General features: G+C 34.4%; 4 protein-coding genes across 4 annotated transcripts; all 4 read left to right on the plus strand.

Moving 5' to 3' along the window:
- The first annotated feature begins 3,381 nt into the window (after window positions 1–3,381).
- Window positions 3,382–4,963, plus strand: LOC114363686 (uncharacterized). Its single transcript, XM_028319484.1, has 2 exons — window positions 3,382–4,278; window positions 4,532–4,963. The coding sequence occupies exons 1-2, from the start codon at window positions 3,478–3,480 to the stop codon at window positions 4,940–4,942; spliced, it is 1,212 nt and encodes a 403-aa protein (XP_028175285.1). The 5' UTR covers window positions 3,382–3,477; the 3' UTR covers window positions 4,943–4,963.
- A 2,365-nt stretch (window positions 4,964–7,328) lies between these two features.
- Window positions 7,329–9,058, plus strand: LOC114363685 (uncharacterized). The gene is made up of 2 exons (XM_028319483.1): window positions 7,329–8,203; window positions 8,330–9,058. The coding sequence occupies exons 1-2, from the start codon at window positions 7,400–7,402 to the stop codon at window positions 8,738–8,740; spliced, it is 1,215 nt and encodes a 404-aa protein (XP_028175284.1). The 5' UTR covers window positions 7,329–7,399; the 3' UTR covers window positions 8,741–9,058.
- A 385-nt stretch (window positions 9,059–9,443) lies between these two features.
- Window positions 9,444–11,830, plus strand: LOC114363687 (uncharacterized). Its single transcript, XM_028319485.1, has 2 exons — window positions 9,444–10,494; window positions 11,365–11,830. Exons 1-2 carry the CDS (start codon window positions 9,694–9,696, stop codon window positions 11,773–11,775), a joined length of 1,212 nt encoding a protein of 403 aa, XP_028175286.1. The 5' UTR covers window positions 9,444–9,693; the 3' UTR covers window positions 11,776–11,830.
- Window positions 11,831–15,400: 3,570 nt separating this feature from the next.
- LOC114363684 (uncharacterized) lies at window positions 15,401–16,810 on the plus strand. The gene is made up of 2 exons (XM_028319482.1): window positions 15,401–16,275; window positions 16,379–16,810. Exons 1-2 carry the CDS (start codon window positions 15,472–15,474, stop codon window positions 16,787–16,789), a joined length of 1,215 nt encoding a protein of 404 aa, XP_028175283.1. The 5' UTR covers window positions 15,401–15,471; the 3' UTR covers window positions 16,790–16,810.
- The last annotated feature ends 150 nt before the right edge of the window (window positions 16,811–16,960 follow it).

Genomic DNA, 16,960 nt, shown 5'->3' on the forward strand with positions numbered 1-16,960 from the left:
CGGACTAAAAAAATTTTTTTAGGAAACTAGCCTATTGGAACTAAGTTGTTTTGTCAACTTTTTGGCCACTTTTGACTATTCGACGCTGACTGCACATCAGGGTTTTAAGCAGCTTATAATAAAATTCATTCTGCTATCAATGGGTAATAATTATCTTACAAATAAACGTGAAAGTTTGTGAAGACGGATAGAAATTTGTTAAGCTTTCATGCACAAACTGCTGAACGGATTTTGATGAAACTTTACAGTATTATTGTCTAAATTATAAGAGTAACATGTAGGCTATAATTTATGAAGATATTATAAATTTACGGGGGTGATGCCGTGGATAAAAGCTAGTGCATCACACTAAGTACCATAATATTTTATACATATAAAACATATTATTTTATTTTATTAATATGTTACTTCCTTAAATGTCGCCATCTTAGGACTATAGTAAAATACTTTCTCAGGATGACATTGCAATAGTACTATTGTGTACAATTTTTCACGGAAAGTTACTGATATTATCCTATCTCGTACAAACATTTACAGAAGTTTAAATGAAAAATATCTTTTAATTATAGTTGTACAAGTAAGTACATATGTATATTACGTTTTATAAGTAAATATCTGCATAAGAAGCTAAATAATATGTATAGGTACAATGTCTATCTATGTTTATCTTATGTGCTATTTTCTGACAAAATTTAAGCTGTGTTACACGTGTTTGTTATTAAAAGATGTCAAGTTTAATAAACCTTTAAAAACGCAACCACCTTTAGATTATATGTAATTATTATGCAGTTATATTGTAGTACTAGTACATATTTATTCTGTAGTTACATCATCATCATCGTCATCTCAGCCACAGGACGTCCACTGCTGAGCATATAGGCCAGGCCTCCCGCAATGATTTCCACATCACACGGTTGGTAGCGGTCTCAGATAATAGTAGCGGTCTTAGGAGAAAATTCGACAATGCATTCTAATAAAATTGGCTCGAGTTTACTAGACTACCATCATTTGTCGTTTCAGCCAAATGATGTTCACAGCTAGACAAAGGCCTCCCCCAAGGACTTCCACAATGACCGGTCCTGCGTTGCCCGCATCCAGGTACTTTCCGCGACCTTCACCAGATCATCGGTCCACCTAGTGGAAGGCAATGATCACACTACATCTTCCGGTTTGTGGTCGCCACTCGACAACTTTTCTGCCTCAGTATATACAGGGTGGAATTTAGTAATGCCACCTGGAGGCAAAGTACTCATAATGTAGATAAAAAATTTAACTCAAAGGAAACATTCCTTTATTTTTGAAAAAAAAAAATTACTGCATTCAAAAATTTCCCGAAATTTTCGAAAATTCACTACCATACTATACCACTTTTTGTAAATAAATAAAATCATTTAAGATTTCATGGTTTTCCTTTAATTTGATTTGATGATGATTGATTCATTGGGTCAGCTTTCCCAATCATGGGCCGCTATTTGATTCTATCTTGAACATCTTGTACGTGAAGTCCCAATACTTCCATGTCCGTTTTGGTGATTCGTCATAATTATTATCTTAGCAATTCAGCATATTATTCATCATCATCAACAACCCTTTACAGTCCACTCCTGGACTATGAGCCTCCTCCACTATAGTGGAGGGTTTTGCCATAATCCCCACGCTTGGCAGGCGGGTTGGAGATCGCAGTTTAAAAGATTGATGTTTTTCAGAGAGCGCTGCTGCCCGTTCTCTGTTTGATGTGTATTACTATCACGGAATTTTATTTTTAATCCTCATCATATTAAGCCTTGTTAGTCTCATTCCGAGGCGTGGAACTGGTTTCCATCTGATTTTTTTTCAAGATATTCTATTACAATGTCAAAATGTACAACTGTAGCACGTCAAGCTTACACTGTGCATCTTTTGCAGTTGTGATAGGTGATATTTTTGAACAGAAATTTATAGTTTAATGTACTGTCGGCAAATGTCAAATTGTGATCTTAAAATGCACGTGATTTCCAGTTTTTTGACCTGTTGTGAGCGCAACATCTAATTATGCACAAACGCAGACTAGGTATAGCATGCTGTTGATAATAAATAAGAGTGCCATTAAAAGACTAAATAAGAAGGCTAAAGTTCAAAATCTAAAGGATAATCAAAAATATTTTATTCAATTTTGACCACTGGAAGCAATTATGAAAGAATTCGAAATCTGAATATTAGGAAGAGTTGAATTCCTTTTATCAAAATGTTTACACAATTATTTTAGTTCTAAATGGGCACACAAAATATTTATTTCATGTATCTTTAGAAACACCAATGTTCGCTAAACAATTGATACCTGTACTTAGTATCATACCACTGAAAAGTACCTTAACAGTCTCCTCTATCTGCTAGATAAAATAAAGGAAAGTTTAGAAGTAGATTGTTGACTGGACTGATCACGCATTCCTATGAATAGAGTGGAACTTTGTATAAGTATGTATTTTTTTTTATGCACAACGAGGAAGCTTTTGGCCTGTATCTCACCTGATGGTCAGTGACGATCAGGCCGAAGGTGGAAGCGAGCTTCACCCGGAATCCTCAACCACGGAGGAACTTACCTCTAACTGCCGGAACACAACAATGTTAACATTGTTGTTATGGCGACAGACTTAGGTAAGATGGTGGTAGCTAGCCAGGCGGACTTAGAACAAGCCCTACCACCAACCAAACCGAACAAAAAAATCTGCCCCCACAGGGAATCGAACCTGGGACCTCTGTGTCTGAAACAGGTGGTCTTACCACTAGACCACAGAGGCGGTTATTTTTGATTATGGTCAGAAGTTCTAATTTTCAAAGATTTATGACAAACTTTTTTGAAAATATTTTATAGCCTATGATTTATCAGAATTGTTTTTTAGATTCTAATGGTGAAAGAACCGAGCAACATGGAAAGCATTGGGGGAAGCCTATGTTCAGCAGTGGACGTCCTATGACTGAGATGATGATGATGATGATGAATGGTGAAAGAATTTTTCAAATCGCTCTAGTAGTTTCGGAGCCTATTTCTTCCAAACGAACAAACAATCAAATCTTTCCTCTATATTATATTAGTAAAGATTTATTTGCATTATAAAAAACTATTTTAAACATAGATATAATTAAGGCTACTGACAACGCCACTCTTGTGAAACCCTGTGTGTAGCAAAATAACAAACATAACATATTTAGTGCTTAACTTAATGCAGATAATAATAATGTTAGAAGTCAAAAGAAGGTTAAAAGTCAAATCCAGGCTCAATGTGTTCAAACTGGATATACTTGTCTATAATGATCAATATTAAGAATGTCTTAACCAGGTGAAATAGCATGCATGTGAGGTATTCAGTATATTTTGCAAGGTTATAACAGGTAATGTAGACTGACTAAACACATATAATTTGATAGCCTTATAATCTTCAGATGATTTAAGATTTTGCACATGCACGTATAGCATGTGTGTTCAAAAATCAAATCAAAATGCCGCCTACTGTTCAGTGCGATATTGACGACATAATATTAGTGAAGGAATTAAAACCAGTGGTGCGACAAAACATCAAACAAATCATTAGCAATGAAGGGTTCATAACTTGTACAGTGAATGTGAAAGACGTGACAACTAACGGAGCAAATTATCTTGGAACATTACAAACTGTAACCGTGAGTGGAAAAACTAAAGATGGTGACAAGGAACTACATCTGTTTCTGAAAAACATCATAAATGAAATTGGTCGAAATTCTGTGGTCGACGTTTCAGCAGCATACCTACGGGAAGGATTTTGCTATAAAGAGCTGTTCAAAATCTTTGAAGCAATTGAAGATAAATATAAAATTCCACAAGAAAAAAGATTAAATACCGTCAAGTGCTACAGCGAAATAAACAGTGAAGTTATAATTCTGGATGATGTTTCCAAAATTGATTATAAAACGTACGACAGATTTAGTGTGATGACAAAAAAAATTGCAGAATTGGCTCTCGAGCAACTTGCCAAACTGCACGCCATGTCGTTTATTATAAGAAAAGAACATCCAAAATATTTTGAAAACAAAATTAAGTCCTTACACACGCTGTACAATTTTAACTGCGAATTTGAAAATCACTTAAGAAATACTTGCAACAAAGCTATGGAAACATTGGAAGGTGATGCGAAAGCTAAACTGCGTGATTTTTATCCAAAAATGGTAGAAAAGTACTCAAATTACATTAAAATAGCACCAGAAGAAGCTGTGTGTATCGCTCATGGAGATTTTCAGGCAAATAATTTGTTACTGAAAGAAAGTGTAAGTATTACTACTAACAACTTTTTTCTTTACTGACTTAAAGAAAGCCTGATTTAGAACTCCACTGATAAAGTCAGTTCAGATGAATATAAGTTTTTAAATAATATTAATGATGTAAAAGTACAAAGTCCCATTAACCTACCTGAGCTAAATATGCTAGTGGGTTTACCAAAAAATCCAGTGGCGCATAGGGGATTGAACCCGCGTTGGTTCCGATCTAACACCTATGCTCTACTCTTTTTTTATCTTTCAGAACGGAGAACCCTCAAGTGTAATGATTATTGACTATCAACTCACATACTACGGCAACCCAGTCACAGATCTCTTATTCTTCATCTTCTTGGGGACCGATCAGAAGTTTCGGAAGGATCACATGGAGGATCTTAAAGAGTTGTACTATGGCAGTTTTGAAAGCTTTTTAAGCGATTTTGGTATCAGTGCGTCTGCTGTGTATTCGAAGAGGCAATTCCAAGATGATTTTAAAGAGAAACTGGACTTTGGTTTGATGTGTTTCATACAATTCATGCCTTTACTTTTCGCGAGGACAGACGAACTCCCTGAGATGCAGAACGGACTTGCAAGTTTGACGTTGAAAATGGATGAGCGGTATAAAGACCGTTTGCATGGAGTCGTCGATGACTTTATACAATGGGGATATTTGTGATTAAACTGGTTATTTACAGTCTTTTGTTTGTTTTTGTTTTCTTTTTCTTTTATTTGTCTCAGTTCCACTTTTATCACTGCATTATTGGTTACAGAATGAAAATTTTTAACCTACTTAAGTTGTAACAACACAAGTAAAAGAGATAAAAGTCACAATAATTTTGATTCTAAATTTTTCCCAAACTTCGCCGTAAAGTATTGGAAAAAAAACTGTATGGAGATTAGCATACAAATTAGTAGAAAACCTAACTTACGAGTTTCGTAAGCTTTCCAAAAAGTTACAAAAGTTATTAGCTTTCTTTGCTGTTTTTAAAAAAATCAGCCTAAGAGCGCTGCAGGACATTTTCATTTTGATTTGTAAATTGAATTTACATCCGAAAGGCAAAATATCACCCACACATCACACACCCTAATCTTAAAAATAGTACAGTACGTAAATACATTACCTGCATATTATTATAAATCAGGTACTAAATTATCTGGTTTTAAGTTTTCTTTTTTTATTTTATTTTTAAACAAGCATCCAAAGATCGAATCACATTTAAGGCCGTAGCACATCTATCCACCTGGAAACGAATCGTAACCGTATCAACTCGAGGCGGTCAATATTCTTTGTATGAAACTTCATACTTCAACTTTTATCCGTACCGTAACGTAAACGCCTCGCCTCGCGATTGACAGCGCGCAAAAGGCAATGACAGCTTGCAAAAGGCGATACGGTGTTGATCCCTTTCCGAGTTGATATGTCTGCTATGACCTTTAAAATGTAAATTATGTTAGGTATACTATGTGTCAGTGCCTACTACAAACACGTTTTCTTGAAATAATACCAGTGAATAATTATGTCTATTTTGTTTTATCACATAAATATTAATTTAGATAATATTAGGTGCATTCACTCTCGCCATGAAAAGGCTCGGACCTATAGTGTTCAGGAATATAAAAGAGTTATCGAAATGCTTAGTGCGAGCTGGTGAAATGTCAAAAGCTTTGCTTCTGGTTCCCCGGTGATGCAAGGCCAGTTGTAAATTACAAATTACAACTTGTAATAGAAGCGAGTTTGCAACAAAAATGCATCGACTGATGTACTGTGGTCTTCACCTATGTTTGTCAGTTTTCTAATCGCTAATACAACCTCATGTTATGTAGGTATCAGATAAAAATATTTTTCTCCTCTAATTAAATATTACGTAGTAAATAAGATGGTTATAAGACAGTATTGTCACAAGTACGAGTAGGCAAACAAAACACAATTATTATTGTGGTTAGGTGCGGTCCATGAAAAACTGTGCCCGCGACTTTGTACGCTTGAAAATAGTTTGAATAATATTTGCCGTTTTTGCAACATTTTTCTTTACTGCTACGCTCTTTTTGGCTATGGGTTTATGTTATATGTATAGCCTAAAGATTTCCTCGATAAATAGGCTATCCAACACATTTTTTTAAACGGAACAGTAGTTCTTGAAATAAGCGCGTTCAAACAAATATATGATGTTAAGTATAAATGAGGCGAGATAAACTCGCACACAATTATGCTCTCAGATGACTTGCATAGTGAATACTAAATTATGGTCTGTACATAAGGAGGACATGATTTTCATCACGTAACTCTTAACTAAAGGTAACCAGACGTCCTCATAAAGGTAGCAGGGAGGGGCTGGATGCAGGCAAACTAAATTTAATATTTAAGAAATATGTAGGTAAAAACTACGGATCAAGAAACTGGGACTACTTCTACTATTCTAAAAACACTTATGTATAAAACAATGAATTGGTAGATACACTATTTCACCTTAATTGTAGTATGTAAACAATTATAATAAAACAGAACATTGCTTTAATGATGACTGGCAAGGCTAGGATCTCCGAATGTTATGTTACGTGTAGAAGTGTTTGTCTGTCACTGCATATTATTATCTGTCAATCCTTTTGTGAGCAGTGTTCTCTTTAATCTTTAAGGTGTTGTTATTATGTTTGTTGTTACCTAACTATTTAATTACGTAATAAGGTATAAACCTGTGTAATTAAAATAAATAAATAAATAAATAGGTAATGTTAGAACAAATAATGTTACTATCATTATAATCCCAACTAATATTATAAATGCGAAAGTAACTTTGTCTGTCTGTCTGTCTGTCTGTCTGTTACGCTTTCCCGCTTAAACCTCGCAACCGATTTTGATGAAATTTGGCATAGAGATAGTTTGAGTCCCGGGAAAGAACATAGGATAGTTTTTATCCCGGTTTTTGAAACAGGGACGCGCGCGATAAAGTTTTTCTGTGACAGACAAAATTCCACGCGGGCGAAGCCGCGGGCGGAAAGCTAGTATCAAGATAAAAGTTAAAAGGTACCTAAACATATTTAGTTGATATAAGGTATGGCTGAGATCATAAAAAGGCAGTTATCTGAGTCTGAGTCTTGTATTGAACAACGCAACGCGAGTTTTAGTTAATTCAAAATGATAACCACTGAACAATATGAGAGTGATGACATATTGTCTGTTAAAGAATTAAAATCCACTGTACGCCAAAGTGTCAAAAATATAATTGACAAAGAAAGATTCACGGAATACATTGCAAATATCAAAAATCAAACAACTAACGGAGGAAATTACTTAGGAACATTGCAAACGGTGGCTATAACTGGAAAAACGGAAGGTGGTGAAAACAAAGAATTAAGACTATTTCTTAAAAATATTATGCATATAGAAGATCAGTTCGCAATTGTTGATACTTTGGAAGCATACCAAAGAGAAGGGTTTTTCTACAGAGAGGTGTTCAATTATTTCGAAAAAATTGAAGATAAATACAACATACCCGTGGAAGAACGATTGAACACCGTGAAAGGATACAGCGAGACAAATGATGAGGTGATTATTTTGGAAGATGTTTCATGTAAGGGTTATAAAACAGGCGACAGATTCAAAGTAGTTTCTTTGAAATTTGCAGAATTGGCCATCAAAGAACTTGCCAAATTTCATGCCATGTCATTCATTATCCGGAATGAAAATCCAAAATATTTTGAGAACAATATAAAATCATTACGGCCTTTGCTTAAATTCAACGAACAACTTGAAACTCATTTGAGGAGAACATGTGAAAAAGCAATGGAAACTTTAGATGAAACTGCAAAATTGAAACTCGAAAAATTTGTTCCAAAAATGATTGGAAAATTCCAGAAATATATGGTTGTTGAACCAGATGAAGCTATTTGCATAACGCATGCATATTTTCGGCCGGACAATATATTGGTGAAAGAAATTGTAAGTACTTAGAAAGTCTTAACTATTATTAAAAAAAAAACATTTCTTATTTGTTAATGGAGCATGAATCAAAAAAATAATTTGATACTTTTTCAGCCGTCCCTTTTATTTTAATTTTTCTTTCAGGATGGAGAGGCTGTCAAAGTAATTCCGGTCGACTACCAAGCTGCTTGTTTCAGCTGTCCAGTCATTGATTTTTTATATTTCATTTTCACGGGAACTGATCAGGAATTTCGTAAACACCACATGGAGGACCTCAAGGACTTGTACTACTGTACTTTTGAAAGCTTTTTGAGAAAATTTGGTATCGACGCGAATAAAATGTACAGTAGAAAGCAATTCGAGGACGATTTTAGAGAAAAAATGGAATATGGCTTGATATCTTTTGTGACTGTAATGCCTTTTATTTTCACGATTCCTGAAGATATCCCTGAATTGGAAAACGGTATCGAAAACATTTCTTTAATTCTTGATGAACGTTACAAGGACAGATTACATGGTGTTATTGATGACTTTATACAGTGGGGGTATTTGTGAATAAATAAGAACACATTGCAATAGACTTTTATTAAAATTACTCTGCGGTTAATTTAATTATAGTATACAATATTATAGTTTTATAACTTAGTCAATTTCAATATTGCCTGTGCCTGTGCCTAAAATTGACTAGGTATTTTCTCATTTCTTGTTCGTGAAGAAGTGAAAGAGAGAAAGAAGTTTTCTCTTATTCAAAGGCCACCCAAAGGGCGATGGAGCGAGTTTCGCTATGTGATCAAATCAGAAGGCCTTTGTTCAGCAGTGGACTTAATGGAGTTGAAACTATTATAAATAAATGATATTTGCTTGCAATACGCAGTTAAGATGCAAAAATAAAATTAAAAATTAGATTTGAACTTGAGGTAATGTATATTAATTTCTATTTGAGTTTTTTATCATTTATCAGGGTGTCACCTTATGCTAAACATTTACTAAATAATAGTTAAACGAAACTTATTAAAATCGATAAAAATAGTTGATTGGACTGATCACAATATAATAATATTAAGAATAGAGCGGAATTTATTTCTGGTTAGGGTCTGAATTTCTAGTTAATTCAGTGGGATATTAATTAAACCTTTTTTCATATTAATTATAAATTTATTTACATAATGCAAACCCTATGTATAGCAAAATACTTATTATTGAGCGCTTATCTTAATGCAAATAATATTATGTTGGAAGTCGAAAGAAGGTTAAAAATCAAAACATATTAGGGCCATGACGTATCAAACTGGATGTACTCGTACTAAAATGATCAATATTAAAAATGTCCTAATCAGGTAAAATAATAGGCATGTGAAGGCATTCAGCATTTTGCAAGCTTATAGCAGAAAAAAATGTAGGTTAGCCTGGCTAATTGCATATAAAGTGCTGCTAACTTTAAAAATCTTCGGTTGATTTTAGGTTTTGCGCATGCACATGTTGCATGCGTATTTAAAAATCAAATCAATATGCCGCCTATTGTTCAGTGCGATAAAGACGACCTATTATTAATTAAGGAATTGAATCCAGTGGTGCGACAAAACATCAAACAAATTATTAACAAAGAAGGCTTCGTAACTTATACAGTGAATGTGAAAGATGTTACAACAAATGGAGCAAATTATCTTGGAACATTACAAACTGTAACTGTAAGTGGAAAAACTAAAGATGGCGACAAGGAACTACATCTGTTTCTGAAAAACATCATAAATGAAGTAGGACGACTTTCTGTGCTCAACGTTTCAGAAGCATATCTAAAAGAAGGCTTTTGCTATAAAGAGCTGTTCAAGATCTTTGAAACAATTGAAGATAAATACAACATCCCACAAGAAAAAAGACTAAATACAGTCAAGGGGTACAGCGAAACAAACAGTGAAGTGATAATTCTGGATGATGTTTCCAAAATGGGTTATAAAGCGTACAACAGATTTGGTGTGATGACGAAAAAAATTGCAGAATTGGCTTTCGAGCAACTTGCCAAACTACACGCCATGTCGTTTATTATAAGAAAGGAGTATCCAAAATATTTTGAAAACAAAATTAAATCCTTAAACACGCTGTTTAATATTAACAGTGAATTTGAAAATCACTTAAGGAATACTTGCAACAAAGCTATGGAAACATTGGAAGGTGATGCGAAAGCTAAACTGCGTGATTTTTGTCCAAAAATGGTAGAAAAGTACTCAAATTACATTAAAATAGCACCAGAAGAAGCTGTGTGTATAACTCATGGAGATTTTCAGCCAAATAATTTGTTACTGAAAGAAACTGTAAGTATTATAATTACTTTTTAGGGTTCCGTAGCCAAATGGCAAAAAACGGAACCCTTTCGTCATGTCTGTCTGTCCGTCCGTCTGTCCGTCCGTATATCACAGCCATTTTTTTCCGAAACTATAAGAGCTATACTGTTGAAACTTGGTAAGTAGATGTATTCTGTGAAAATAATATAAATATTGGGGGCTCCCCATACTTAGAACTGAAACTCAAAATTTTTTTTTCATCAAACACATACGTGTGGGGTATCTATTGGATAGGTCTTCAAAAATGATATCGAGGTTTCTAAAATACTTTTTTTCTAAACCGAATAGTTTGCGTGACAGACGCTTCCAAAGTGGAAAAAAGTTGCCCCCCCCTTCTAACTTCTAAAATAAGAAAATGAAAAATCTAAAAAAAACATTATGATTTACATTACTATAAAAACTACCAACGAAAATTGTTTTGAACGAGATCTAGTAAGTAGTTTTTTTTTAATACCTCGTCAATCGTAAACCGCTTATTACCGCGTAATCTTTCATACAAATAACTAAAATTAAAAAAATAATAATTTTAATTTCATAAATCAATGGTACGGAACCCTTTGTGCGTGAGTCCGACACGCACTTGTTTCTTTACTGACTGACACTCTAAAGAAAGTCTGATTTAGAACCCCACTGATAAAGTCAGTTCAGATTGAATTTAAGTTTTTTAAATATTAGTGATGTAAAAGTACAAACAATTACTAATAGTCCCATTAACCTCACGTGGTGAGCTAAATATGCTAGTGTTACGAGTGAGCTTGCCAAAAAAATCCAGTGGCGCAGAGGGGATCGAACCCACGTTCCTTGGATCTGACCCAACATCTAAATTCTACTCTATTTCAGAACGGAGAACCCTCAAGTGTAATGATTATTGACTTTCAATTCGCATACTACGGCAACCCAGTCACAGATCTCATATTCTTCATCTTCTTGGGGACCGATCAGAAGTTTCGGAAGGATCACATGGAGGATCTTAAAGAGTTGTACTATGGCACTTTTGAAAGCTTTTTAAGTGATTTTGGTATCAGTGCGTCTGTTGTGTATTCGAAGAGGCAATTCGAAGATGATTTTAAAGAGAAACTGGACTTTGGTTTGATGTGTTTCATACAATTCATGCCTTTTCTTTTCGCGAGGACAGACCAACTTCCTGAGCTACAGAACGGACTTGCAAGTTTGACGTTGAAAATGGATGAGCGGTATAAAAACTGTTTGCATGGAGTCGTCGATGACTTTATACAATGGGGATATTTGTAATTAAACTGGTTATTTACAGTTTTTTGTTTATTTTTATCTTCTTTTTCTTGTTTTCTTTTGTTTGTCTTAGTTCCACTTATTAGCTCATTAAAATTATCATTACTTTACTTTACTTTATCCTGTTATTTATAGAATGAATGTTTAACAGTCTAAATACCTACTTACTTATGCTGTAACAACAAAGTAAAGTAAAATGTTGTAAATTGTTGTTTATGAATTGTACCTAGATTATCTAGTCCTATTCTACTCTATCTATTACCTAGATTGATCTACATTAATTTTGAGATAAAAAGTTAAGAGAGGCACACACTTTTAGTACTAAACACACCACAATGATACAACTCCACAAAAAATTTCAATATCTAACCAAGGCTTACACATCTGTGTCTTTTTCCATAATAATAGCTAGCTTGTGAGTTACGGGACTATTCCCACCTCTCGTACCCACCGCTGCAACTCCTATGTAGCCAGGATCTACAGCTTGACCGCCAATGAAAACCCAACCAGTGAAGGTCAGGGGAAAAGTTAACGTGTCATTAGACCCGCAACGAAATTAATCAGAAAAACACAGGCAGAGTTCGAAGTTAAGGTTCGACTTCCCTCCAATGCAAAGCGGATGACAGGTGACAAACAAAGGTTAGGTAGTTGTGAGTTAGTAAAGTTTAGACCAAACCAACGCGTGCAGCCCGCGTGCGCGATGTTGCGAGTTTACGTCTGATTTAATGGATTTCTATTTGCAAAACCTTTTAACAATAACATCAGTAGATAAATATTATCGTAATAATACCGAAAAGGTGTAGGTAACGATTGAAATACACACCCTTAACTTAAAAATAGCACAGCTACGTAAATACATTAGCTGCACATTAATATAAATCAGGTACTAAATTATCAGGTTTTAAGTTTTCTTTTTTTTTTTTATTTCGTCATTTTTTTTTCATCCAAAGATCGAAAAACATTTAAATGATATAATTATACCTACTCATCAGTACCTAGGTACTACAAACTACAAACGTTCGACGGTAGCTGTGGTCGCAGGTTTAAATCCCTCTGGTGGCAATGCAGCTGGGTGATTAGAACAAGCATAGATGATTAATGATCTTATCCAAGATATACGACAGCACGTCATGCTAAACACTATGCCATCTAATGTAGTTGTAAAAGAAGCAAATTTGCAACAACAATGTATTGTTAATACAACCTTACGTTATTTATACTATTAAAGGTTGGTTTAAGATAAAAAATATTTTTCTCCTTTTATTTTTTACGTGGTAGTAGATAAGGAGATGGTTATAAGACAGTAGGCATTGTCACAAGTAGGCAAACAAAACCCAATTGTAGCTGTACGTATCTACTGTTCATGTACTCTTGCTTATAAATGACTAGCTGTGCCCGCGACTTCGTACGCTTGAAAATAGTTTGAATAATATTTCCCGTTTTTGCAACATTTTTATTTACTGCTCCGCCCCTTTTGGCTGTGGGTTTATGTTAAAGCCTAAAACCTTCCTCGATAAATGTGCTATCCAATACAAAAATATTTATTTTTATCGGAACTTTTAATTTAGTATTATCTGAGATTAGCGCGTTCAAACAAACAAACAAACTCTTCAGTTTTATAATATTATGTAGGTATAGATGAGATGCGATAAACTCGTACACAATAATTATGCTCTCAGATGACTTGCATAGTGAACACTAAATTAAGGTCTGTACATAAGGAGATGATTTTCATCATGTAACTCTATTACTAAGGAATACCTATTTACTCCTTTAATGTCACATTGGTCCAAGGCTCTGGTTATTTCTATTCTTTAGGAGGTATATTATGAGGATAATGGCAAGGTGATACGTGATAAATTTAAAGCNTTAAAAGCCTTAAAAGACAGCTCATATAATCAGAGTAGACATCAGCAGATAACTTGATGACAGATAGATCGATTTCGTGATTAAGTACCTAATATCACTTATCACCTGAATTACTCGTAGCAAGCTGAAGTAGCAATGGGTAGGGCACATAATATTCAGAACTGACGGCCAATGGGGCAGCAAGATTCTGGAGCAGAAGGAAAGCGCTGAGTGGACGTCCACCCACAAGGTGGACAGACGACCTCATAAAGGTAGCAGGAAGGGCCTGGATGTAGGCATACTAAATTTAATATTTAGAAAATATGTAGATAAAAACTATAGTCTGGTCCGTGAGCACGTAGAATTTTGTCCAATGACCCCAAGCTACCCATCCTTATTGCTCGCGCGTAATTATGTTGCTGTCGCGCTCGCACACTCACTGCGGGTGCCAGTCGCACAGTTGCGACAGCAATATAATTACGCGCGAGCGATAAGGATGGGTAGCTAGGGGTCATTGGACAAAATTCTACGTGCTCACGGACCGGGCCATACGTATCAAAAAACTGGGACTACTTCTACTATTCTAAAAAACTTATGTATAAAATAATTAACTTTTTAAAAAAATAAAACCGACTTCAAATGCGTGAACACAAAAAAAAACTAAAAATTGAAAATATTGCGTATAAAAAAGTTCATCCCCAATTTTCCACCCTTGGGGGTGAAATATTTTCTTCAAATTCGCATGAAACCACCCTTTTGATAATACCTATTTAACAAAAAAATAATCGTTCAAATTGATTTATAATCGGCGGAGATATTGCGTATAAAAAAGTTCATCCCCAATTTTCCACCCTTGGGGGTTGTTTTTTCTATTATTAAATTTAAATGGGACCACCCTTGAGGTATTACCTATATGCAGAAAAAAGATTTGTTCAAATCGGTTCATAATTGGCGGAGTTATCGCGTAACAAACATAGAAAAAAAAAAACATACGGGTCGAATTGAGAACCTCCTCCTTTTTTTGAAGTCGGTTGATAATGAATAGGTAGATTCAACTTAATTGTAGTATGTAAACAATTATAAAACAGAACAGTGCTTTAATAATGACTGGCAAGGCCAGGATCTCCGAATGTTATGTTACGTGTAGAAGTGTTTGTCTGTCACTGCATATTATTATCTGTAATTTTAGAACAAATAAATATTCTCATTAGATAATGTTACTATCATTTTAATATCAAGATAAAAGTTAAAAGGTACGTAAACATATTTAGTTGATATAAGGTATGACTGAGATCATAAAAAGGCAGTTATCTGANATCCTTTTGTGAGCAGTGTTCTCTTTAATCTTTAAGGTGTTGTTATTATGTTTGTTGTTACCTAACTATTTAATTACGTAATAAGGTATAAACCTGTGTAATTAAAATAAATAAATAAATAAATCTGTAATGTTAGAACAAATAATGTTACTATCATTATAATCCCAACTAATATTATAAATGCGAAAGTAACTTTGTCTGTCTGTCTGTCTGTCTGTCTGTTACGCTTTCCCGCTTAAACCTCGCAACCGATTTTGATGAAATTTGGCATAGAGATAGTTTGAGTCCCGGGAAAGAACATAGGATAGTTTTTATCCCGGTTTTTGAAACAGGGACGCGCGCGATAAAGTTTTTCTGTGACAGACAAAAATCCACGCGGGCGAAGCCGCGGGCGGAAAGCTAGTATCAAGATAAAAGTTAAAAGGTACCTAAACATATTTAGTTGATATAAGGTATGGCTGAGATCATAAAAAGGCAGTTATCTGAGTCTGAGTCTTGTATTGAACAACGCAACGCGAGTTTTAGTTAATTCAAAATGATAACCACTGAACAATATGAGAGTGATGACATATTGTCTGTTAAAGAATTAAAATCCACTGTACGCCAAAGTGTCAAAAATATAATTGACAAAGAAAGATTCACGGAATACATTGCAAATATCAAAAATCAAACAACTAACGGAGGAAATTACTTAGGAACATTGCAAACGGTGGCTATAACTGGAAAAACGGAAGGTGGTGAAAACAAAGAATTAAGACTATTTCTTAAAAATATTATGCATATAGAAGATCAGTTCGCAATTGTTGATACTTTGGAAGCATACCAAAGAGAAGGGTTTTTCTACAGAGAGGTGTTCAATTATTTCGAAAAAATTGAAGATAAATACAACATACCAGTGGAAGAAAGATTGAACACCGTGAAAGGATACAGCGAGACAAATGATGAGGTGATTATTTTGGAAGATGTTTCATGTAAGGGTTATAAAACAGGCGACAGATTCAAAGTAGTTTCTTTGAAATTTGCAGAATTGTCCATCAAAGAACTTGCCAAATTTCATGCCATGTCATTCATTATCCGGAATGAAAATCCAAAATATTTTGAGAACAATATGAAATCATTACGGTCGTTATTTAAAATAAATGAACAACTTAAAACTCATTTGAGGAGAACATTTGACAAAGCAAAGGAAACTTTAGATGAAACTGCAAAATTGAAACTCGAAAAAATTGTTCCAAAAATGATCGACACATTCCACAAATATATAGTTGTTGAACCAGAGGAAGCCATTTGCATAACGCATACAGATTATCGGCCAGACAACATATTGGTGAAAGAAATTGTAAGTGCTTACGAGTAGATGTCGTTGATGGAGCATAATTCAAGGAATTTTGGCATCAGATGCTATTTTTTCACTGTCAATTTTATTTTAATTTTTCTTTCAGGATGGAGAGGCTGTCAAAGTAATTCCGGTCGACTATCAAATTGCTTGTTTCGGTTGTCCAGTCAATGATTTTTTATACTTCATTTTCTTGGGAACAGATCAGGAATTTCGTAAAAACCACATGCAGGACCTCAAGGACTTGTACTACTGTACTTTTGAAAGCTTTTTGGGTAAATTTGGTATCGACGCGAATGAAATGTATACTAAAAAGCAATTCGAGGATGATTTTAGAGAGAATTTGGAGTATGGATTGATATCTTTTATGTCTGTAATGCCTTTTATTTTCACGATTCCTGGAGATATCCCTGATTTGGGGAACGGTATCGAAAACATTGCTTTAAATCTTGATGAACGTTACAAGGACAGATTGCATGGTGTTATTGATGACTTTATACAGTGGGGCTATTTGTGAATAAATAAGAACACATTGAAATAGTCTTTTATTAAAATTACTCGGCAGTTAATAATACACTATACACTTTTTTTGTTTGTCACTTTGAGTGTTAACTGTGCCTTCTAAAACTACATTCTTATTTTCTCGTCTGTGTTCTTAAACATACACAAGCTTTTATTTTGCGAAAGT

The sequence above is a fragment of the Ostrinia furnacalis genome, unplaced genomic scaffold (genome assembly GCF_004193835.3).
Source record: "Ostrinia furnacalis isolate ACB-3 unplaced genomic scaffold, ASM419383v2 OfSCF7233, whole genome shotgun sequence".
Taxonomy (NCBI): domain Eukaryota; kingdom Metazoa; phylum Arthropoda; class Insecta; order Lepidoptera; family Crambidae; genus Ostrinia; species Ostrinia furnacalis.

What these genes read in the sequence shown, in the direction of transcription:
- LOC114363685 (XM_028319483.1), top strand. Translation starts at nt 7,400, where the DNA reads ATGATAACCACTGAACAATATGAGAGTGATGACATATTGTCTGTTAAA. An exon ending in ATATATTGGTGAAAGAAATT is followed by an intron (nt 8,204 to 8,329) that starts GTAAGTACTTAG and finishes TTTTTCTTTCAG; the next exon opens with GATGGAGAGGCTGTCAAAGT.
- LOC114363686 (XM_028319484.1), top strand. Translation starts at nt 3,478, where the DNA reads ATGCCGCCTACTGTTCAGTGCGATATTGACGACATAATATTAGTGAAG. An exon ending in ATTTGTTACTGAAAGAAAGT is followed by an intron (nt 4,279 to 4,531) that starts GTAAGTATTACT and finishes TTTATCTTTCAG; the next exon opens with AACGGAGAACCCTCAAGTGT.
- LOC114363687 (XM_028319485.1), top strand. Translation starts at nt 9,694, where the DNA reads ATGCCGCCTATTGTTCAGTGCGATAAAGACGACCTATTATTAATTAAG. An exon ending in ATTTGTTACTGAAAGAAACT is followed by an intron (nt 10,495 to 11,364) that starts GTAAGTATTATA and finishes ACTCTATTTCAG; the next exon opens with AACGGAGAACCCTCAAGTGT.
- LOC114363684 (XM_028319482.1), top strand. Translation starts at nt 15,472, where the DNA reads ATGATAACCACTGAACAATATGAGAGTGATGACATATTGTCTGTTAAA. An exon ending in ACATATTGGTGAAAGAAATT is followed by an intron (nt 16,276 to 16,378) that starts GTAAGTGCTTAC and finishes TTTTTCTTTCAG; the next exon opens with GATGGAGAGGCTGTCAAAGT.